The sequence below is a fragment of the Schistocerca americana genome, chromosome 5 (assembly GCF_021461395.2).
Source record: "Schistocerca americana isolate TAMUIC-IGC-003095 chromosome 5, iqSchAmer2.1, whole genome shotgun sequence".
In the NCBI taxonomy this organism is placed as follows: Eukaryota; Metazoa; Arthropoda; class Insecta; order Orthoptera; family Acrididae; genus Schistocerca; species Schistocerca americana.
The window spans coordinates 176,408,799-176,433,382 of record NC_060123.1 but is presented as its reverse complement, the minus strand read 5'-3'; the positions used below and the strand labels follow the sequence as shown (position 1 = coordinate 176,433,382).

General features: G+C 41.5%; 1 protein-coding gene across 2 annotated transcripts in view; it reads left to right on the top strand.

The window, feature by feature from the left end:
* LOC124616049 (N-alpha-acetyltransferase 35, NatC auxiliary subunit) overlaps positions 1 to 23,916 on the top strand; it is a 148,977-nt gene extending 125,061 nt beyond the window's left edge. For both annotated transcript variants that reach the window (XM_047144282.1, XM_047144283.1), the window contains 5 exons: positions 4,164 to 4,304; positions 12,773 to 12,951; positions 19,166 to 19,373; positions 20,982 to 21,245; positions 23,637 to 23,916. In XM_047144282.1, the coding sequence (XP_047000238.1) occupies positions 4,164 to 4,304; positions 12,773 to 12,951; positions 19,166 to 19,373; positions 20,982 to 21,245; positions 23,637 to 23,777 (933 nt within the window). In that variant the 3' untranslated portion in view covers positions 23,778 to 23,916. The remainder of the gene's footprint in view (positions 1 to 4,163; positions 4,305 to 12,772; positions 12,952 to 19,165; positions 19,374 to 20,981; positions 21,246 to 23,636) is intronic.
* The last annotated feature ends 668 nt before the right edge of the window (positions 23,917 to 24,584 follow it).

The following is a 24,584-nucleotide window of genomic DNA, read 5'->3' as shown; positions in this document are numbered from 1 at the left end:
TCAACTGCCTTCAGCCGCTTTTTCGTGGAGGTTTCGAGCTCTGCCCATTACCACCCCGCCTTCCTCCCCCGAAAACAAGCAGAGGAGGCACGGCCACCTTCTTTCCAGTCTTTGAATCGTGAAAGTTACAATGCCACCTTCACCGTGCAGGAACTCAAAAAGTGCATTCGCCCGGTCCCAATCCTCTGCTCCGGGGCCCAATGGTATCCATGTTCAGATGCTTAAGAACCTTTCTCCTGCAGGTAAAGGCTTTCTTCTTCGCGCGTATAATCGCATCTGGACTAAAGGTCATGTTCCCACACACTGGCATGAAGCAATTGTTGTTCCCATACCCAAACCAGGAAAGGACAAACACCTTCCTTCCAGTTATCGCCCCATCTCCCGTACCAGCTGCGTCTGCAAGGTGATGGAGCGCATGGTAAATTCTCGATTGGCTTGGCTCCTTGAATCTCGACGCCTCCTTACCAATGTCCAATGTGGCTTTCGTAGGCGCCGCTCTGCTGTTGACCACCTAGTTACCTTGTCGACCTTCATTATGAACAAATTTTTGTGTAAGCACCAGACGGCGGCTGTGTTCTTCGATTTGGAGAAGACTTACGACATCTGTTGGAGGGCGGCCATTCTCCGCACCATGCACACTTGGGGCCTTCATGGTCGCCTCCCTCTTTTTATTAATGCATTTTTAATGGATTGAATGTTCAGGGTATGTGTGGGTTCTGTTTTGTCAGATGCCTTTCGCCAGGAGATTGGGGTGCCCCAGGGCTCCGTTTTGAGTGTGGCCCTTTTTGCCATAGCTATCAATCCAATAATGGATTCCCTTCCACCTGACGCTTCAGGCTCTCTTTTGGTGGACGGCTTTACGTTCTACTGCAGCGCTCAGGGAATATGTCTCCTGGAGCGCTGTCTTCAGTGTTGTCTGGACCGCCTATATTCCTGGAGTGTTGCTAACTGTTTCCGTTTTTCTGGTGAGAAAACGGTCTGTATGAACTTCTGGCATTACAAATAGTTTCTTCCACCATCCTTACATCTCGGCCCCGTTGCTCTCCCATTCGTGGGGACAACAAAATTTTTAGGTCTTACATTTGACAGGAAACTTTGCTGGTCTCTACATGTGTCTTACTTGGCTGCTCGTTGTACCCGTTCCCTAAATGTCCTCCGTGTTCTCAGTGGTACATCATGTGGAGCATATCGAATGCTCCTGCTTCGCTTATATCGGTCCATTGTCTGATCAAAGCTGGATTATGGGAGCTTTGTCTACTCTTCTGCCCGGCGGTCCATCTTACGCCGTCTAAACTCTATCCACCATCGAGGGTTACATCTGGCGACTGGAGCATTCTACATCAGCCCTGTTGAGAGTCTGTATGCCGAAGCTGCCGCATTACCGCTAAACTACCGACGTGATATGTTGCTTTGTCGGTACGCCTGCCGACTGATGTCAGTGCCCGACCACTCGTCATATTTCTCCTTCTTTGACGACTCTCTCGATCACCGATATGGGCTGTATGTCTCTGCCCTGTTACCTCCTGGAGTCTGCTTTCATCGCCTGCTTCAGCAACTTGATTTTACCCTCCCTACGACTTTTCGAGTGGGTGAGAGCCCGACGCCACCTTGGTTCCAGGCTCAGGTTCGCGTTCGCCTTGAACTCAGCTTGCCCCCAAAGGAGAGGACCGCGGATTCGATATACCGCTCAAGGTTTTTCGAACTTTGTTCAAGGCTTGCTAATAATGTATTTATTTACACTGATGGCTCCAAGACTACTGCTGCCGTCAGATCTGCCTTTGTTGTTGGGGATGATACCTTTCAATATCAGCTCCTTGACTAGTGTTCAAGCTTTACAGCTGAGCTTTTTGCTCTCTATCAGGCTGTTCAGTATATCCGCTGCCATCGTCATTCTCTCTATACCATCTGCTCTGATTCTTTGAGTGCCATTCAGAGTCTCCGTGACCCATATTCGGACCACCCTCTCGTGCAACGAATTCATCAGTCCCTTCAGTCACTAGCTGATACTGGTGCTCGTGTCCTTTTTTTGTGGATTCCTGCCCACGTTGGTGTGCCTCGGAACGAAGCTCCTGATGCTGCGGCGAAGGCTGCTGTCGTCCTGCCTCGGACAGCTTCCTTTTGTGTTCCATCAACTGATATTAGTGGGGTTCTTTGTCAGCACGTTTCATCATTGTGACATGAGGCTTGGTCCTCTTTCCATGAAAATAAGCTTAGGGCCATCAAACCGATCCTGACGGATTGGACGACCTCCTCACGCCCTTCCCGGCAAGAGGAGGTCATTTTGGCCAAGTTGTGGATTGGGCATTGCCGATTTAGCCACTGCTACCTGTTGTCTGGTGACCCCGCCCCGCAGTGCCCCTGTGGTCATCCATTGAAAGTGCGCCGTGTTTTATAGTCCTGTCCCCATTTTCTTCACTCATGTTGTTCTGTATCTGCCGTCTACCTTACAGGAACTTTTAGCTGATGATGCTCGAGCAGCTGCTCGTGTCCTTAGTTTTATTACATTGACGGACTTGCCCAAAGAGATCTAACTCTTTTATTTTGTTTATCAGTGTCTTTGTACGTACTTTCTGGTGTTGCCCCCTTGCGTTTTTCTACGCTATTATTGCACTAACGTTTGTGACTGGGCGCTAATCACCTTAGTAGTTGAGCGCCCTAAACACATACAAAAAAAGGGGACAGGAGCAACTGAATCACGTTCTCCACTGGGGTTTGACTATCGCTCATTGTGCCCTCAAATGAGGAGTGTCCTATCCCGTATCCTTCCCATCCCTCCCTCAGTGCTATTCCACCATCTACCAAACCTACACAATGTCCTCGTCCATCCCTACACAACTCCTGTTCTCAACCCCTTGTCTTATGGCTCATACTCCTGTAACAGACCAAGATGCAAGACCTGTCCCATATATCTTCCCACCACCACCTAGTACAGTCGGGTGCAGGGCTACCTGTGAAACCAGTCATGTGATCTAAAAGCTAAGCGGCAGTAATGTATTTTATGTGGCCTTGACAACCAACCAGTTGTCTGTCCGCATAAATGGCCACCAACAAATGGTGGTCAAGAAACAGCTGGACCATCCCATTGCTGAGCACACCACCCAAAACAGTGTTCTTCATTTCAGTGACTACTTCACAGCCCACGCCATCTGGATCCTTTCCACCAACACAAGCTTTTCTGAATTGCACAGGTGAGAACTCCCCCTGCAATATATCATACGTTCCCATAACCCTCCTGGCCTAAACCTCTGTTAGTCTTTGTTGTTACCCTCTAGCTCCTTCCTGTTCCCATTCCAGCACTACACAGTCCTCTATTCTACCAGTGCATGCATAGTCTTTTTACCTCTCTCCTTTTCCACTAACCCTCCCCCACCTTCCGTCTAGCCTCCCAACTGCACCTAGCTGCCTGACCATGTGTCTAGCTCGTCCCTGTATGCTCTTGCAAGCAGCACTTTATCGTCCCCCCAACCCTACCGTGCTATCCCTCCCCCTTCCTGCCCCAGCTTCTTCCTTATCCCCACCACTCCCATCATGCACTGCTGCTCACAGTGTGGCCTCAGCAGCCAGAGACTGAGAGACTGTGGTCATGTGCATGTGACAGGTGTTTGTGTTTGTGTGTGTGTGTGTGTGTGTGTGTGTGTGTGTGTGTGTGTGTGTGTGTGTGTGTGTGATCTCCAGTGAAGACTTTGTTGGCGACTCAGCATCTCCGCTGTATGGTGAGTAACTATCCTTTCCATAATATTGTTACAATGCATCGTGGATTTTCGATTGTTGTATTTGTCGTGTCTGATTCCTTGTTTACACTCAGATACCTCTATCCTCTCATGAATAGTAGGTTTAAAACAAATTTTACATTAAGTACGTATTGTGTGAGATGTAGTACATAATTTTAGTTACAAAATTTCAACCTCATACAGTCTCCTATGTAACTATCAAAACAAAACTTCTATAAATCATATGATTTTTCATTATGTTTTTGATAATAATTGTCTTTGTGTAAGTCTGATATATGTACTTTATCAACTCTGAAACTTTGACAGGACTAAAGAATTTTAAGGAAGCTCTTTATTTTCCTGTGTTAATTAGCATGGCGATACAGGAATATCATATCATTAGCCATTGTCAGATTTATAGCAGAATGATGCAGTGTTTGCTTTGAATTTCAGGCAAAAGAATTTGTGGAATCATTCCTTGGTCACTGTGTGAGGCCATTTGGAAATTTAATTCAACTGTGTGGCCATAACAGAGCCAGACAGAGGGATAAATTAGCCCATCTACTTGAAGATTTTGCAGCCCTTCAAGATGAGGTAATATTCAAATTTCTACATATAATAAATACCTTCATGAAAAAGTTTTCAATAAATAAAAGTAGTGACTAGGAGGAGGAAAAATACTCAGTGTCAAGAGAATAATGTATAGATGTATCAGCTGGTCATTGCCTCAGCTTCGTTGCTGTTCCTCTTGGAACTGCCTTTAACAAATTATTTCGCAAAAAAGTACATCTTCCATGTGACGTTGTAGATTTCATAAATACTATATCAAGTATATAAGATGTGTTACATTGTCAGACTCTTCTCCTAACTACTTTCTTAATTATAGCATTGATAATTCCCACGTGATGATTTGTTATCGACAGATTTTGAAATGAATTGTATTTCTTCTTCTTCTTCTTCTTCTTCTTCTTCCTCGCTGTACGGGTCATTATGGACGCTGGCCTGCTCTGTGACATAATTCTGTTTGTCCCTGTCCAGTGTTTTGCCTCTCCATGCTCAGCCACCAGTAGATTTCAGAGCTCATTGTATGTCATCAAAGTCTTGATCTTCCCCTGCTTCTTCATCGCACTGGGTTTTGTAGCACCACTATTTTTGTTGGGTTCTTTGTTCCATACCAAAAATATGTCTGACTCATTTCGAGCGGTTTATTTTGATGAAATTTGTGACTTCAAGAGGTCTATAGAATCCACAAAGTTCACATCTACATTGTGTACGACATAGCCCACTTTCACTAGTCGCCCCATACATTTTGTGTAGCACCTTCTGTTCAGAACACCCTATAAGTTTACACACTGCTATATCAATGCCCATGATTCTGAGCCATATGTCAATACTGGACCTAACCACAACCACCACCACCACCAGTCTTCAGACTGGTTTGATATGTGGCTCCCTCTAGTATCACGGAAGTCATTCCCTGATCTCAGTGTTCTCCATCTTAAAAGTCCACCTAATTTTCAACATTCGTCTGTAACACCGCATTTCAAATGCTTTGATTTTCTTCTGTTCTAGTTTTCCCACAGTCCATGTTTCACCCTACTATACAGCACTGTGCTGCAAACATACATTCTCAGAAATTTCTTCTTCAAATTAAGGCAAATGTTTAATACTAATAGACTTATCTTAGCCAGGAATGGCAAGATGTTCTCCTTGCTCCGTCCGTCATTGGTTAGTTTGCTGCCTAGGTAGTAGAATTCCTCAACTTCATCTACTTCGTGACCATCAATCCTCTTCTTAAGTTTCTCGCTGTTCTCATTCCTGCTACCTTTCTTTACCTTCAGCTTCCTTCAATTTACTGTCAAGTCCATATTCTGTATTCATTAGACTGTTTATTCCATTCAGCAGATCATGTAATTTTTCTTCACATTCACCCAGGATAGAAATGTCATCGGCGAATCATGTCATTGACGTACTTTTGCATTGAATTTTAATTTCACTCCTGCACTCTTCTTTTACTTCCATCATTGCTTCTTCAGTGTACTGATTGAACTGTGGGGGCAAAAGACTACATCCCTGCCTTACACCCTTTTTAATCCAAGCTCTTCATTCTTGGTCATCCATTCTTATTATTCCCTCTCGGCTCTTGTACATGTTGTATTGTATCCTTCTCTCCCTACAACTTACTTATTTTTCTCAGAATTTTGAACAGCTCGCAGCTTTTTTCATGATTTTTCTTCCTCAATTTTCTTCTGTATATTAACTTGGATGCATGAGCTGTTGAGCTCATTATGCGATAATTCTCACACTTGTCAGCTCTTGCTGTCTTCGGGATCATGTGGATGGTATTTTTCTGAAAGTTAGATGATATATCACAAGACTCATACAGTCTACACATAAACTTGAATAATTTGCTTATTTGATCTTAAATCCTCCAGAGCTGCCTTAAATTCTGATTCTAATACTGGATCCCCCATCTCTTCTAAATCGATTTCTATTTCTTCTTCTCACACATCGGACAAATCCTCCTCCTCATAGAGGCCTTCAATGTACTCTTTCCAGCTATACGCTTTCTCCTCTGAATTTAACAGTGGAATTCCCATTGCTCTCTTAATGTTACCACCCGTGCTTTTAATGTCACCTTGCTTTTAATGTCACCGAAGGTTGTTTTGACTTTCTTTTTGTATTTCTTCATATTTTTCATGCAGCCATTTCGTCTTAGCTTCCCTGCACTTTTTATTTATTTCATTCCTCAGCAGCTTGTGTTTCTGTATTCCTCAATGTCCCTGAACATTTTTGTACTTTCTTCTTTGATCGATCAACTGAAGTATTTCTTCTGTTACCCATGGTTTTTTCAGTTACCTCCCTTGTTCCTATGTTATTCTTTCCAACTTCCATATCCATTCCACTTCAACTGAACTTCTAACGGTTTTGACGACAGAAGAATGTGTGAAGTGTATGTATGCTACCTTCCCACCTCCTTTATATGAGTTGACTTACTTGGAAGTGCGCAGCCGATCTTCTTCGCTGGTTAGTTGGCTGCTGGAATCTCTTTAAACTTCTTCTCCGAAGAGTGATGCTAGGTACAGGAATATTTAAAACACTCCCTCTACTTGTCAAATAAGTAGATACTCGAAGGTTACTTTTCATCAACTAACGATATATTAGAACTTCATTCAGAACAAAATTCACACTTCTCACATAAACATTCGACTTCTTGCAAGTCACCCGTGTCTTCTCACATTAGAAACAATTAACTTACATTTTCAACAGAGTTGATTTAATAACCATGAACCTATCACAGGATTCATAAAATACATCTTGCCTCTAGCAAGGCTGGAATAAGAGTTTTTTTTAAAAGTGTTCTTTCTCCATTGTTCTTTTTTCACTAACAATAGCCACTGACACTATTATCACAGAGTTGCATAAATACTCCATGGTCCTCTCATACGCACTTCCTCTAAAACTTCCATGGATCACCCAACGGTACTTGTCAGTGCCGTTTGACCACCGCGTCTACATTCTTCTTGTGGCTGAATTTCAAACCTGCACACACAAACATGTGATGCGCAGTAGGTAGGATTCTATCATCCCACACTCACATCTAAAATGCTGTGTGTTCGAGACGGTAGAATTCCGAGTGGTTCTAGAATTTACACCGAAAGTCTCAAATCACTACAAACTGCCTACTGAGCTATTCCTATTGCTGATCTATAGCCTTAGAGAACGTCAAGCATACCTTGTCATATCTTAGTACTTTGGTATCCCATTTCTTTCTTTATACATTCTTCCTGATTAATCTCTTAAACTTCAGCCTACTCTTCATCACTACTACATTGTGATCTGAGCCTAGATCTGCTCCTGGGGACACCATACAATACAGTATCTACTTTGCTCTTGGCCACAGTTTGGCAGTGGCAGTTTATCCTGGTGGACAGCTGGTTGGTAGTCATGCCAATACAAACAGTTGTGCAATGATTGCAGCAGAGCTGGTATGTGAAATTTCTGCTTTCACTGCCCATTGATCCATTCATTTGACTTGAAAGAGATCCCATTATTTTTCAGATATTAAAAATAGCCTTATTCCATTTTGTGGACACACATTGTCACATGTGTGGAAGAAATCTAAGTGATTATGTGAATCTGATAGTTCTTTTGCACTACAACTCTGGAGGTCTAGACATCTTCTGTGGTTACTTAACTGAAACTGAGAAGTGAATTAGAGGTCTTCGTCACACCTCCTTCCTGTGATGAGGAAGGTCAAGAGAGGCGGTTTGAGGTAAACAACACTGGAGAAAGTGAGAATAATGGAAATTCCAGGTTGGAATATCAAACATACAAAGGAAAGATAGATTGCTGCTTACTGTAAAGATGGCACATTAAATTGCAGACAGGTACGGTACACTAAAAGATACTTACACATTACCTTGCAGCAACAGCATTCATCAGAAAAGGAACCAAACATGCATTCATTCACACAAGCTGCTATCTCCAGCATCTTGGACTGAAATGCAAGAGTCACCTAGAATGGAAATGGCAGTCTTGGCAACAAGTGCAACATATGGAGGCCGTGGGGTCGGTGAAAAAGATGGTGAGTGGGGAAGGAGAAAGATGGGCAGGTGCGTTGGCAGAGAGCGGCACACAAAGAAGATGGGAGACGAGAATAGGGATTGAAGTGAAGCATGTTATGTTCGGCTGTATGTTTAGCTACAAAGTGGTCTACTTTGCTCTTGGGCACAGTTTGGCAGTGGCAGTTTATCCTGGTGGACAGCTGGTTGGTAGTCATGCCAATACAAACAGCTGTGCAATGATTGCAGCAGAGCTGGTATGTGAAGTTTCTGCTTTCACTGGTGGCCTGGCCACTGCTGGGATAGATGGAGTAGGATAAGCCTGTGACAAAACTGAAATAGAAATTGATGGATGGATGGATGGATTGGGCAAGTCTTGCACCTGGGTCTTCCATAGGGATATGATCTCTGTGGCAAGGGATTGTGATTGGGGCAGGTGTAGGCATGGACTAGGATGTTACGGAGATTCGGTGGGCAATGGAACACTGCTTTAGGAGGGGTGGGAAGGATCTTGGGTAGCATGTCCCTCATTTCAGGGTATGATAGATAATGAAAGTCCTGATGAAGGATGTGGTTCAATGGTGGGAGGATTGGGGGTATGAGAGGGAAATGACTCAGAAGATCTGTCTGTGGAGTAGGTCTTAGGGAGGGTGGGAAAGGGGAGGTGGGGTGGGGTGGGGTGGGGGGGGGGGGTAGTGCCTGTCTGTGAAGACCTTCAGGGAGATCCTCAGCATGCTGGGCAAGGGAGTTTTTGTCATTGCAGATGTGCTGGACGTGAGTGGCCAGGCTCTGTGGGAGGAATTTTTTGGTGTGGAAGAGATGACAGCTGTCAAAATGCATGTTCTGTTGGTGGGTTTAATATAGACAGAGGTGTGGAAAGAGCAATCAGAGAGGAAGAGGTCAGTATCTATGAAGGTAGCATACTGAGTTGAGGAGGACCAGGTGAAGGGGATGGGAGAGATTTTAGAGGGTGTGAAGGAACAAAGAGAGTATGCCTCAGGCCTGAGTCCAGATCACGAAGATATCATCAGTGAACCTGAACCAGACTAGGGGTTTGGCATTTTGAGAGGCTAGGAAGATCACCTCTAAATATCCTATTAACAGATGAGCATAGGAGGGTGCCATGTGAGTGCCCATGGTTGTGCTGCTGATTCATTTGTATACCTTACCTTCAAAGGGGAAGTAGTTGAGTTAGTATAAAGTTAGCAGGGTGTATGAGGAATGAGGTAATGAATTTGGAGTCAGTAGCACTTTGGGAAAGGCAGTGTTCAATAGCAGTAAGCATATGGGCATGAGGAATGTTTGCATATAGGGAGGTGGTGTTAATAGTGATAAGTAGGACTCCAGGAGGTAAAGGGGTAGGGCTGGTGGAGAATCGATGTAGGAAGGCTAGATCATGGGCAATTGGTTGAAGCTGTTGATCAGTGAGAGTTGAAATGTTTCGCTGGGGGCACAATAAGCAGCCACAATGGGGCATTCAGTGTTGTTGGGTTTGTTGATTTCTGGGACCATGTAGAAGATGATGGGTATTTGGGGTGTCATAGGGGTGAGGGGGAATGGATTCGGGGAAGATGTTCTGGGAAGAGCCGAAGGCTTTAAGTAGAGATTGGAGGTTATGCTGGACTTCTGGGATGGAATCACTTTGGCAGTAGATGCCAACAGGTTGGATGACTTATGGAGGTGGTGTTTGGAATGATCGTCGAGGTGTTGGAGAGCAAGGAGCTCAGTTTCATTCAGTGTTGTTGGGTTTGTTGATTTCTGGGACCATGTAGAAGATGATGGGTATGTGGGGTGTCATAGGGGTGAGGGGGAATGGATTCGGGGAAGATGTTCTGGGAAGAGCCGAAGGCTTTAAGTAGAGATTGGAGGTTATGCTGGACTTCTGGGATGGAATCACTTTGGCAGTAGATGCCAACAGGTTGGATGACTTATGGAGGTGGTGTTTGGAATGATCGTCGAGGTGTTGGAGAGCAAGGAGCTCAGTTTCAGAGATGTGATGTATGGCGTAGGGATTGCACAGTAGCAGTGTCTTGCAGAGGGAGCAGAGGTGGTTCTGGGGTGCATGTGCCATGGAGATGTGTTTTTGGAGAATCTGAAAAGGCAAAGGTAATTGTGAAAGAAGAGGTGGGATCCAGAGCAAGGAATTTTTATGGTTAGGGCATTGGGGGAGATTCCATGGTTTAGGTAGCATTTCAGAAGCAGGATGTGGGACTGGGTTTTAGTCGGGGAAAGAGATACTTTTTTGAACTGGCGCAGAAAAATGGAGCTGGGTCCATTGTGGTGGGGATGGCATAAGGGAAATGGGAATGATGCAGAAATGGGTGAAAAAAGGTGTCAGATGGTTATGAGGGGATCTGGAAAAGAGAAAAGGTGCATAAAAATACTTAGACATGCAAAAACATGCACATATATGCAAAATAGGCACGAATACATAAAAATACACGCAAATGTATAAAAATGCACAAAGTACATTAAAACATACAGAAACCTGGGAGAAAAGGAACCAATAATGTGTGATAGTATGCGTGTGTTGGGATAAGGGAAAAAAAAGAGGGAGGCGGCATTGGTTAAGTTGAGGACCAAAAGTCGTGTGGCACTGATAGGTGTGGAAAATAAAATGCTAAAATATGTGAGGATGAGGGAGGAAGTGGGATGATAATTGGTGGGAAGAACAACAGTCAGCAAGGTCATTTAGTCGTGTGTTGTGCACAGATAAGGTCATTGATGCAGAGTGGCTTTGTCATGCAATATCACCCAGGACTGGAACAGCTGAACCACATCCTTCGACAGAGCTTCGATTACCTATCATCTTGCCCTGAAATGAGGAACATTCTGCCAAAGATCCTTCACATCCCTTCTAAAATAGCATTATGTTGCCCACCCAACCTCAGCATCATCCTAGTCCATCCCTACACCACTCCCAATCCAAACCTCTTGCCACAAAAATCATACCCCTGTGGAAGACCTATGTTCAAGACCTGCCCAATCCACCATCCAGCACTTCCTATTCCAGTCCTGTCACTGCCTTATCCCACCCAATAAGAGGGCTCCAACCAGAGGCCAGGCCACCCATGAAAGCAGCCATGTCATATACTAGCTCTATTGCAATCATTGCACAGCTACTAACTCGCTGTCCACCAGGATGAATGGCCATCACCAAACTGTGGCCAAGGGCAAAAGTAGACCACCCTGTGGCCCAAAATACAGCTGAAAATAAAATGTGTGCTTTCAATGGCTGCTTCACTACTTGAGTCCTCTGGATCCTTCACTCTACCACCGGCTTCTCTGAACTGCACAGATGGGAGTTATGCTTACAATACTTTCTCCATTCCTGAAATTATCCCAGCCTCAACCTAAAGCAGCGTACCGTCTCCACACCCTCCACCCAACTGTTTCCACCCTCTCTGTCCTATCACCTGCTCCGTATTTTCATCTCCCCTCTCTTTGCTTGCCACCCTCAGCCAACACACCTGCCCATCTATCCCCTTCCCTGCTCCTCTCCGTTTTCATTCCATGTCCCCCACCTTACTATCACACCACAGCCTTCCAATACTGCATCTATCGGCGGTCTAGTCCATGCATCTTCTGCCAGACTGTGTTCTCCTCATCCGTACTCTTCCCACTCGCTGCCTCCACCAGATAGCAGTTTCCATTCTAAGTAACAGCTGCATTCTGATCTGAACTTCAGGTGATGGAAATTGTGTACATGAGGTGTGCTTGCTGATGAAGGCTGTGGCAAAAATCTAATGTGTGAGTGTCTTTTAGTTGTGCCTGTCTGCAACTTAATATGTCACCTTTACCGTAAGTAGCAGTGTCTTTTCCTTATCCTGTAGAAAATGAAAATAATCTGCTTAAACAGAATACTAAAAATTTTAATTAATAGTGAAGAGAAACCACACTAAGTTCTAAATCCAGAGTTACCTTCTTGGCAAGTATGTTCCACTGCATAATTTCAGTGTATATTTGAAGGTGTGGTTAAGTGCTCAGTTTTTGTTTCGAATATCTGAGAAAAATATTTCTTTTTTAGGAAAAGAACACCCCCACCCCTTTCACCAGGAAAGGGTGGGTGATTTTGCACTTCCTACCTTTCAAGAATACAAAAGTTGGAGATTATCATATTTTCCATAACAATGATGTTTGTCACACATTAAACAGTAGTTCCAGCCATATTACATCAATAATAAATTACATTATTCTAGAGCTGCACGTTTTGATATGCGACACTTGTGTATGACGTTTCTTGTAAATTTCATGCAAGTATTGCCGTCCTTCATTTTCTTCCTGTCCTCTCATCTTGTCTCTACATTTTTGGTCCTGTCTCCTTAATGTCATTGTTGACAGGACATTAAACCTTAATCTTCTGTTTTCCTCTCTTTCTTAAAAAAATGCGTGATTTGGTTTCTGTGCTATCAGGTATTGTTAATTTAAACTGCAACAACCTGTTAGTTACATGTTTGTAAACAGTTTATTTATTTTTCTTCTGTGTTTCTGAATCAGGCTGAACGAGTTGATGGATATCTGCACACACTTTCCTTGAAGTCTGAAACACCAAGGCCACACTTAGCATGTTTTGGAACCTGGATTTTGTATCATACTTTGAGGATAATGATTATGTATTTGCTGTCTGGGTTTGAACTTGAACTGTACAGCACACATGAATATCATTACATCTTTTGGTAAGGAATCTGAAGACATATGTGTATGTTATATTTCTGTTCTGCGTATAATTAGACATTATGTAATTAAAATATGCATGGACATAATTTCAGCTCTAGTTATGGATACACAACACAAGGATATTTATAGTATCAATAAGATAAATTACCCTTCACTTTATACTAAAAATACAAAAGATCTAACAAGATAAGAAAGTAGAACCCCAAAAATCTGATAAATTAAGAAGAAGCGGTGAATTCTTCTCGGTGTATGAATGGAATTCTTCTCGGTGTATGAACGCAAAAGACGGATGTGAATATATCTGTTCTGAGATTCAAATTATCAGTTAGATGTGTAAGCCCAGAATGTATTATAATATAAGCAAATGTGTGTTCATCCCAGTGTGATTGCCATGAATGATATTTTTGAGACTCTTAAGTAGCATAGTTATCAGGAGAAAGAAAACTGGCGTCCTACGGATCGGAGTGTGGAATGTTCAGATCCCTTAATCGGGCAGGTAGGTTAGAAAATTTAAAAAGGTAAATGGATAGGTTAAAGTTAGATATAGTGGGAATTAGTGAAGTTCGGTGGCAGGATGAACAAGACTTCTGGGCAGGTGAATACAGGGTTATAAATGCAAAATCAAATAGGGGTAATGCAAGAGTAGGTTTAATGATGAATAAAAAAAGTTGGAATGCGGGTAAGCTACTACCAACAGCATAGTGAACGCATTATTGTGGCCAAGATAGATAGCCCATGCCTACCACAGTAATACAAGTTTATATGCCAACTAGCTCCACAGATGACAAAGAGATTGATGAAATGTATGATGAGATAAAAGAAATTATTCATATAGTGAAGGCAGACGAAAATTTAATAGTCACGGGTGACTGGAATTTGATAGTAGGTAAAGGAAGAGAAGGAAACGTAGTAGGTGAATATGGAATGGGGCTAAGAAATGAGAGGAAGCCGCCTGGTAAAATTTTGCACAGAGCATAACTTAATCATAGCTAACACTTGGTTCGAGAATCACGAAAGAAGGTTGTATACATGGAAGAAGCCTGGAGGTACTAGAAGGTATCAGATAATTATATAATGGTAAGCAGAGATTTAGGAACCAGGTTTTAAATTGTAAGACAATTCCAGGGGCAGATGTGGACTCTGACCACAACCTTTTGGTTATGAACTGTAGATTAAAACTGAAGAAACTGCAAAAAGATGGGAATTTAAGGAGATGGAACCTGGATAAACTGACTAAACAAAAGGGTTGTACAAAGTTTCAGCGAGAGCATAAGGGAACAATTGACAGGAATGGGGGAAAGAAATACAGTAGAAGAACAATGGGTAGCTTTGAGGGATGAAATAGTGAAGGCAGCAGATGGTCAAATAGATAAAAAGACGAGGGCTAGTAGAAATCATTTGGTAACAGAAGAAATATTGAATTTAATTGATGAAAGGAGAAAATATAAAAATGCAGTAAATTAAGCAGACGAAAAGGAATCCAAACGTCTCAAAAATGAGATCGACAGGAAGTGCAAAATGGCTAAGCAGGGATGGCTAGAGGACAAATGTAAGGATGTAGAGGCTTATCTCACTAGGGGTAAGTTAGATACTGCCTACAGGAAAATTAAAGAGACCTTTGGAGAAAAGATAACCACTTGTACAAATATCAAGAGCTCAGATGGAAACCCAGTTCTAACCAAAGAAGGGAAAGCAGAAAGGTGGAAGGAGTATATAAAGGGTTTATACAACGGCGATGTATTTGAGGACAGTATTATGGGAATGAAAGAGGATGAAGATGAAATGGGAGATATGATACTGTGTGAAGAGTTCGACAGACCACTGAAGGACCTGAGTCGAAACGAGGCCCTGGGAGTAGACAACATTCCATTAGAACTACTGACGGTCTTGGGAGAGCCAGTCCTCACAAAACTCTACCATCTGGTGAGGAAGATGTATGAGACAGGCGAAACACCCTCAGACTTCAAGAAGAATATAATAACTCCAATCCCAAAGAAAGCAGGTGTTGACAGATGTGAAAATTACCAAACTATCAGTTTAATAAGTCACGGCTGCAAAATACTAACATGAATTCTTTACAGATGAATGGAAAAACTTGTAGAAGCCGACCTCACAGGGAGATCAGTTGGGATTCTGTAGAAATGCTGGAACACGTGAGGCAATACTGACACTACAACTTATTTTAGAAAATAGATTAAGGAAAGGCAAACCTATGTTTCTAGCACTTGTGGACATAGAGAAAGCTTTTGATAATGTTGACTGGAAAACTCTTTCAAATTCTGAAGGTGGCAGGGGTAAAATACAGGGAGCGAAAGGCTATTTACAATTTGTACAGAAAGCAGATGGCTGTTATAAGAGTCGAGGGGCATGAAAGGGAAGCAGTGGTTGGGAAGGGAGTGAGATAGGGTTGTAGCCTCTCCCCAATGTTAGTCAATCTGTATATTGAGCAAGCAGTAAAGGAAACAAAAGAAAAATTTGGAGTAGGTATTAAAATCCATGGAGAAGAAATAAAAACTTTGAGGTTCGCCGATGACATTGTAATTCTCTCAGAGACAGCAAAGGACTTGGAAGAGCAGTCGAACGGAATGGACAGTGTCTTGAAAGAAGGATATATGACGAACATCAACAAAAGCAAAACGAGGATAATGGAATGTAGTCGAATTAAGTCGGGTGATGCTGAGGGAATTAGATTAGGAAATGAGACACTTAAAGTAGTAAGAGTTTTGCTGTTTGGGGAGCAACATAACTGATGATGGTCGAAGTAGAGAGGATATAAAATGTAGAATGGCAATGGCAAGGAAAGCGTTTCTGAAGAAGAAAAATTTGTTAACATCGAGTATAGATTTAAATGTCAGGAAGTCATTTCTGAAAGTATTTTTATGGAGTGTAGCCATGTATGGAAGTGAAACATGGACGATAAATAGTTTAGACAAGAAGAGAATAGAAGCTTTCGAAATGTGGTGCTACAGAAGAATGCTGAAGATTATATAGGTAGATCACATAACTAACAAGGAGGTATTGAATAGAATTGGGGAGAAGAGGAGTTTGTGGCACAACTTGACTGAAGAAGGGATTGGTTGCTAGGAGATGTTCTGAGGCATCAAAGGATCACCAATTTACCATTGGAGGGCAGCGTGGAGGGTAAAAATCATAGAGGGAGATGAAGAGATGAATACAGTAAGCAGATTCAGAAGGATGTAGGTTGCAGTAGGTACTGGGAGATGAAGCAGCTTGCACAGGATAGAGTAGCATGGAGAGCTGCATCAAACTACAGTAGAACCCCTCTAATAAGTCACCTTTGGGACCGGGACCATGGTCGGAAAGAAAAAAAGGTCGGATTATCCGAAAAATCTAATATTTATTGTAAAAAATATGAAGACATTTAGTACAAAAAATTAAACAATTTAAGAACTAAAAGACATCTACAGTAATATAAAAAGATATTTTTTACACAGCGTTAAACAATATATTAACTAAAAAAGTCTACACACACTATAATATGTATTGGTTTTTTGGAAATGAAAAACGACAAACAAATTACGAGTACTGTACTGTACTTAATAACGTATAAACGATATATACTGTAAACTAAAAAATGTTTATAGCACTGTATATAAAAAGAGATTTTTTGCAATGAAATAAACTACTGTATGTATAAACTAAGAAATGATTACACTGTATGAATTGTTGTTACAGTAAAAACGAAAACAAATTACTTGGAAAAATAAGTCAGTGATACATTTTTGCTTAGCAGATGTTATTCTAGATTTATCTGCAGTGTCCCTCCATTTTTTTATCCACAAAACTTCCATTGGAGTTGAAGTTGGATTCTGCTCGATGTATTGAAGGGCCATGTCAAAAGTGTTTTTTGCATTGTTGTGTGAAATCTGGGTTGGAGGGTTTGTCTTTGCCGTCAGAGTCCTCATTCACAGTTTCCTGGCTAACAGTGGCAACAATCTGGTCGTGATTCAGCTCTTCAAAAGTGTCACAGTCTTTGTCACATTCGTTGACCCACTCTTCAACTTCATTGGCATGGATGTTCGGCTCCAGAGTTTGTAGATCTTTAACGATTTCCAGTGCATTGTTGTTTTGCTCCTCTTTGGTATGCTCATTTTCAGTCATAACTTTTGGCCAAAGCTTACGCCATGATTTCTGCAGTGTGTCAAGTTTCAGTTCATCCCATGCTGCACCGATTGTGTAGATATCATCTTTGATGTTCAGGGATTCCATTGCATCAAATAAGTTATGACCTCCTTCAGATTTTTCCAAGACTGAGCTGATATGCTTTCTGTGATAGCGCCTTTTTAACCATTCGATAATGCCCTGATCCATTGGCTGGATGAATGAGGTCACATTAGGAGGCAGAAAGAGAGCTTTTATGTCCCCTTTCACCAAATCTTCCTCAGATGGATGTGATGGTGCGTTATCCAACAGCAGTAGTGCACGAACAGGCAGATTTTTTTTGCATGAAGTCTTTTTCGACTGATGGCACAAACTCGTCGAAAAACCAGGATTTAAAGAGGTTGCAGTCCGTCCAAGCAGATTTTTGACTGCAGTAATAAACCGGCAAGGAAGATAATTTTAGATTGATTGGCTTCTTTGATTTGCCAATGGTGAACAAGAGGATCTTGTGGGTACCATCTGCGTTGCTACAAGGAATGACTGTTATTTTATCTTTTATAAGTTTCTCCTACTACGGATTGATTTGAAGCTGCGAATGTTTTTTTTGGTAACAATTTAAAGTTCAGCCCTGTGTCGTCGACGTTACACACTTGGCAGGGTAACAGTTCATTTTCTCCTACAATTTCTTGGAACTTAACAGAAAACTCCTTAGCAGCTGCTTCATCGGAAGAGAGTTTTTCACCAGAAATAGAAAAAAATCGGACACCATGATGAGTATTCCAGTGATCAATTCAGCTTCACTGGTAGCAAATTTACTTTCGGCTTCCAGTTTTTTGTGCAAAACTGTCGCTTTTTCTTTGAGAATTGGTCCGGATATTGGATTTCCTTTCCTTATTTCTTGACAAAACCACATCCACAATGCGTTATCAAGCAGTTCAAGTTTAGGCTTTTTTAATGTTTTGCGATTCTGCAGAGTGTTTTCACCATCAATTGTAACTGTATAGGAGTCAATGTCTTTCCGATTCTTCCTCCAATCCTTAATTGTCGTAACACCTACATTCAGTTCATTTGCAATTTTTTGGAGCGATTCTCCTTCGTCCAGTCTTTGTAGCACTGCTAATTTTTCATTTAGCAAAAGAGTTTAGTGTTTACGTTTGAATCCAGACATGTTGAAAAACAGACAACTGTACACACAATGAATCTACAGTAGGAAGTACTGTAGAGAATATGGAATAAAGCAAACGACGACGTTTTTTAATCCAAACAAAGGATAAAACTGCACAGTAGCATAAAGTGTAACAATATGCACAGCGATAGACACCGCAACAATAGCCCGACAGGCGTCCAGTCAGGGACAAGTTGGCACAGGCTCGCGAGCCTGAGCATGGTCGGACTAACCGCAGTGATGGACCATCCAAGGTCAAATTCGAGGGTTTCTACTGTAGTCTCAGGACTGAAGACAACAACAACAACAACAACAACTACTACTACTACTACTACTACTACTACTACTACTACTACTACTATCAAAAATTTTTTACTGCCGCTTCTGTAAGCAAAGTGCTGCACTGTCTGTGACAGCTGAGGTAAAATCCCAGGTTAGAAATATACAAGTTTTGATGCCCAAGAGAAATTTTTCATTACAGTTGGACCTTATAACTGTCTCTTTAACCATCAACTTTCCTTTGTCTCTCCATCCAGATCTGATAAAATGATTCTGCTGTGAATTCAGCAATGTATAACTTTCATACTGTATCACGTATGAAAGGGAGCAGTCCATTCAGAAAAATAAGAATAAAAATATTGGTGGGGGAGGGGTGTGCTTACTCATGCTTTAGGTGGTGATGGACACACCTATTTTAGGAGGAAGACTCTGTAATAGGTTGTGCCTTCTAACAAAACAATAAGCATTTTTCACCTTTGTCTTCCACATAAAAATTTATTATGATGAAACAGTGACCCCAATGTATTATTGTTAAGAACATTCATTAAGTGCTTGAATTCATTGATCTGTTAGAAATTAATGCACTGTTGCAAATGTTGAAATCTGTTGTTTGATACTGACCATACTTAACAGAAACTTATTTGCAGGTACATGTATGAATTCTTGTATAGCTGGTTGGTTTCTGCCCTGAACCGTGCTGAAAGCTTCTTTGCTGAGCAAGAATCTGTAGTTGAGCAACATAACAGGAGTAGAGCAAATAAAAAGAATAAAGCCAAGAAAAAGAAAATGAGACCTTATGGGAGGGAAATCATGATCTACCAAGCACTGCAGAATATCTGTGGTGGTTTGTACAAGGTATAACTTCTGTGATGGTCATTTTATGGTAGCGTAGTAGAAAACATAGCCAAACCAATATTTACATAAAATAAGGGAAAGGCAACTACTCACCTGTAGTGGACCAGTGCATTGAGCCCAGAAACATGTAATGGAAAACAGCACTCTCATTAGCTTTCGAGTAAAATTGCTTTCTCTAGCAAAAGTACATATGTTCACACGTGCACCCATGCAGACACCATAACACCCACTCCCGTGGCGACGGCAAGACTAATTATTGACAATTGACACTCGATTACAGAAAGCAGTTGTCTGAACAGACATAGGTGCGGAAGGGGTCACAAAGAGGGAGTTACACAAAAGAGGTAGGTCTTTGGACAGATGACGAGGCTCAGAGAGAGATAGAGAGAGAGAGAGAGAGAGAGAGAGAGAGAGAGTGCTCACATGGGAGGGGGGGGGGGCGGAGAATTGTGTGGTGGGAGAAAGTAGTGGGTTTAAGACCTGTCCCATACACCCACCCACATCAGTCCAGTTGCAGGCATTTCCTAGTGAGTAAAAGATAAGGCCAGGTGTGAAAGCAGTTATGTCACATATCTGTTACGGTGCAATTACTGTACAGTATTTTACGTGGGCATGACAGGTAACCAACTGTTAACTCACATGAGTGACCACTGCCAAGTTGTGGCAAACTGCAAACTTGACCATCCAGTTGCTGAACATAGTGCGCACCGCAACACAAATGACGTCAACAGCTGCTTCTCTACATGGGCCTTTTGTCACTTCAACATATTCTGCACTCTCGCAATCCCCTGTAGCCTAAACTTCCACTAAACTGTTACCACTGCCTTGCCTTACGTTTTCCCTTCTATATTCTGTCCACACCACTCCTCCTCAGTCCAGATCATGATCCGTCTTTTCCACCACTCTTTGTCCCACCTCTCCCCCCACCCAGTGTTAGTCTCTCTCTCTCTCTCTCTCTCTCTCTCTCTCTCTCTCTCTCTCTCTCTCTCTCTCCCCCCCCCCCCCCCCCCCCCCCCCCCCTCCCACTCCCACTCACTGTCTCCCCCTCTCAATCCTTCCTGTTTCAACCCGTCTCGTTTCCCTTTTTCTCTTTTCACCTTCACCTTTCTCTCTGTTTTCCACCCCTCCCCCCTGCCCTGTTCCTACATTTCTTTTTTTTTACCTTCTCTACACTTTTTATCTCATTGTGCAGCCATGGAGTCATCCATCCAAAGATCTGCCTCTTTTCCACTCCCCCCTCCTTATGTCTTTCACTACCCCTGTCACCATCTCCACTAGCTCAGGCAACTGTTTTCAGTAATCGAGTGTCAATAGTTAGTCTTTCTTTAACTGTGGGAGATTGCGTTTGGGTGTCTGTGTGGTTGTGTCTGTGAATGTGTCATTCCCGTATTTTATGTATTGCTTCTTCCAGGTATTTCCATTATTGTTATACAAACCAAAATTTTGTTGTATTATCATATTTCATTTAAGTCATGAATGTGGCACATGAATGTTAAAAATTATCAAGACGTTTTCTTAAGTTTATAGAGTCATGTAAATTTAATTTCGTGATGTAAGCAACTGGTCATTATGAAATACTCCTCATACGTTCACCTCATACGTTCACAGGCTATGGTGGGTTTCCGACTGGATGGAAAAATCAGGCTTCCTCATCCAGAATTTGATAATGAACAAGTACGCTATGAGCATCGATTTGCACCATTTGCTAGCTTGTTGACTCCCCCACCTATGCAGTATACTGAGTTTAGAGAGATGACTTCCTTGCAACGCTATGAACAGCCACCTACAAGCACAAACTTGTACTTGTCGGGGTGTCAACATTTCCATAAAGCCCGAACAATATTAGAAGGGATTACAAATCAAGATCAAGAGGTAAGCATTACTTACTGTATGTATTATTATATGGGGGAGGGGGGGGGGGGGGAGAGGGAGAGAGAGAGAGAGAGAGAGAGAGAGAGAGAGAGAGAGAGAGAGAGAGAGAGAGAGAGAGTGGGGGGGGGGGGGAGGGGGGTGTTTTCATATTGCATGACTGGAGAGCTATCCATGAATAATATTTTAGATTGTAGTGAGAGGTGGACCGTGTTTACAATTTTGTGGGAGGTCCAACTAGGAAAATCAAAATTTATAAGAGCAGGGGGGAGAGGAATTCTCAACTGGATATGAAATATCTTTTTTTCCTAAAATGACGACATTGTCAAACACTCTTCCAGTGAGTAGATTCCATCCCAAAGGTTGGATTCGGGAGGATCTACAAAATAGCCATTCATGAGTACTGCAACCTTTTCCAACCACAGATTTCTTTAGGTGTTACAATAGATGGAAGTCAGAGTGTGCCATATCTGGCAAATGATGTGAATGTTCCAGCAAATCGTACTTCACATCATTTAGTGAAGTAAATTTTATTTTTTAGTTGCAGAGCTAATGGCTTCCATTCACTTCATTGATTATTCTTCCATTCTTTCATCAACCACAGTACCTGCGTGTCACCAACAGTAACAAATTTAATTGCTTCATGCATTCAGTTAGAATCATTCTGAAAAAAATGGTCCAAACATAGCGGGAAATTTCGTTTTCACATTGCTTTTGCTCAGTATTCAACACATGCAGCTTCCGTCTCACACATACCTTTTTCATGTGAATTGTACAGTGCTCCTACCCAGCCAGGTGGCACAGTGGTTAAGCACACTGGACTCGCATTCAGGAGGATGATGGTTCAAACCCACGTCCAGCCATCTGATTTAGGTTTCCACATCTTCCCTAAATCACTTCATGCTGGGGTAGTTCCCTTGAAAGGGCATGGTCGATTTACTTCCCCATGCTTTCGTAGACCGAGCTTGTGCTCCGTCTCTAATGACCTCATTGTCTACAGGATATTAAACACTAATCTCCTCCTCCTCCTCCTGTACAGTGCTCTTTCTGAAATGCCCATAGTATCATCTATTTCGGACCCTTTGAATCACTAATTTCTGTTATATTTCTGATAAACATTTTCCAGTTGGATAAACTTTCATTGATGACAGACCACCTGAAATAAAGAATATATGATGTACGGTATTCCAGCTTATCCACATGATGGAACCACATGTCACACAGCATATTAACAAGACTATTCTGCTGATCAAATTGTCACTTGACTTAGATTATTGCACAACATGTGCCAGTATATCAGAACAAAACTTCAACAAATCAGTGCCATCTGGGTCAGTGCCCACAGCTTGACAGGAGATCATTCAGCTGCCATTGCTGGATTAATGCAAATCCCATTGGCTAGCCAACTGGACCATGAAAGCTGTGATTGGAAGTACATAAAATTCATATACACACAGACAGACACATACTTGTAGCTCTAGATGACAGGTAGTTGGTCTAGATGACAAGTAGTTGGTTGTGGCCATGTAGTAAGTCTTAATGGCAGATATTTTTGCAATGTACCAGTAGCTGTTGTCAAGATGAGAGGAAGGTTAAATCAGTATGTCAGGACATGCGTTACCAGTGTTCTCTTATAAAAAGCGCTACAGAACTCTACAGTAGACACGGGGGTAAATGCAAGAACTGTGTCCAATAAAGTAGATTAATACATAGAGATTCAAAAACTAAACTACCAAAACACACAGATAAAACTATATAGTTCACTCCTGGTTAGAAGCTATTTAAGATCTCTGCTCCCTAAATTCACATTACTTCTACAGTGTCTCTCTTTCTTGGGTCCAGTATACTTTTTGGTTGCTTAGTCACAAGGAATTGCAGTAGATGATGTGTTGAGCTTTTTGTCCTAAATGACGCACATGAGAGTGCCAATAAACTATGCTGTTGGGTATCTCTGTATTGTCTCACTCCTAACAATCAAATAATAGTAAGTTTGTACATTGTAGAGCTCACTGTGTGTTAATACAACAATGTTTTTTTTTTAACATTACTTTTCCTTTTTGTAATTTTTTATTCTGTTTGTTACAAGTCAAAATTTCATCCATTGTGAATTTAGATAAACATTTTGATTGTGAATAAACTTCTGTTGATAGATCAAAAACATTTCTCTCTCTCTCTCTCTCTCTCTCTCTCTCTCTCTCTCTCTCTCTCTGTCTCCCACACACTTCAGTCTAACTGGGTTACTTTAATGCATGGAACCTGCTTATGGATGTTTGATATTAATACTTATTATGTTAGCTGCATGGGATATGATTATTTTTATTCTCTTTCCCTCTCGTTAGTGTGTAGTGTAATGTCTAAAACAAGGAGCTAATGGTACATTTACTTTTTATACAGGTTAATGATCTGCTGAAAGTGGCCAAAACAAACTTTGTTGTTCTGAAACTACTTGCAGGAGGCCACAAGAAAGATTCGACCACACCACCAGAATTTGACTTTTCAACTCATCGTCATTTTCCAATAATCAAACTTCCCTGAGATGGTTGACAACTTTATTGAAATTAATGTAATATTACGTTGTCCTGTGTCTCTTTGTAATTAAAATTATTTATTTCGAAGTTTGTACATTGTAGAGCTCACTGTGTGTTAATACAACAATGTTTTTTTTTTAACATTACTTTTCCTTTTTGTAATTCCTTTCACGTTTACTTAATCCTGAGGGTTTTTGGACTGCATAATTCACACGAAGTATGTAATACTTTCCTTTTTGTGCTAATAAGAAAGGCCTGCAAGATTTGGGTCATCAATAACTTTTTATTTTTTATGTTTTATTTATTTATTTATTTATTTTTTATTCCAGTGATCCCACTGCAGTAGGATGTTCTAAATTATTATTGCTGTCCTTTTTTCACATCAGTCATAGAATTTCATAAATGTTGAATGTTCTGCTTAGTGGAAGTACATTAAAAATTAAAACTGATGATACATGCATTGGCCATATATGATAAACTACTAACAGAATTTAACCTTCCCCTGCCTCTCCACCATCTCCAGCCGTCTACCCTTTCGTAAGCTTCTTTAAAGACTCTATTTTATTAGTTCCAATTAAATCTGAATTAAAGGCAGAAAGAACTTTTTATCCATTGTTTTTTAATTCTACACTCAGTTGCAGGTTTTAATATTTAAGAGGTCACTCCCTTCAAAACCAGTGTTAACACTCAACATAGATTTAACATTCATATAAGAAACATGGGCATCTTGTTATTGTCCAATAAGTGCAGAAATAGTCAAACAAGTGCATATAATCCACCCATGATCATTTCTTTCAGTTTCTTCAGCACAAAT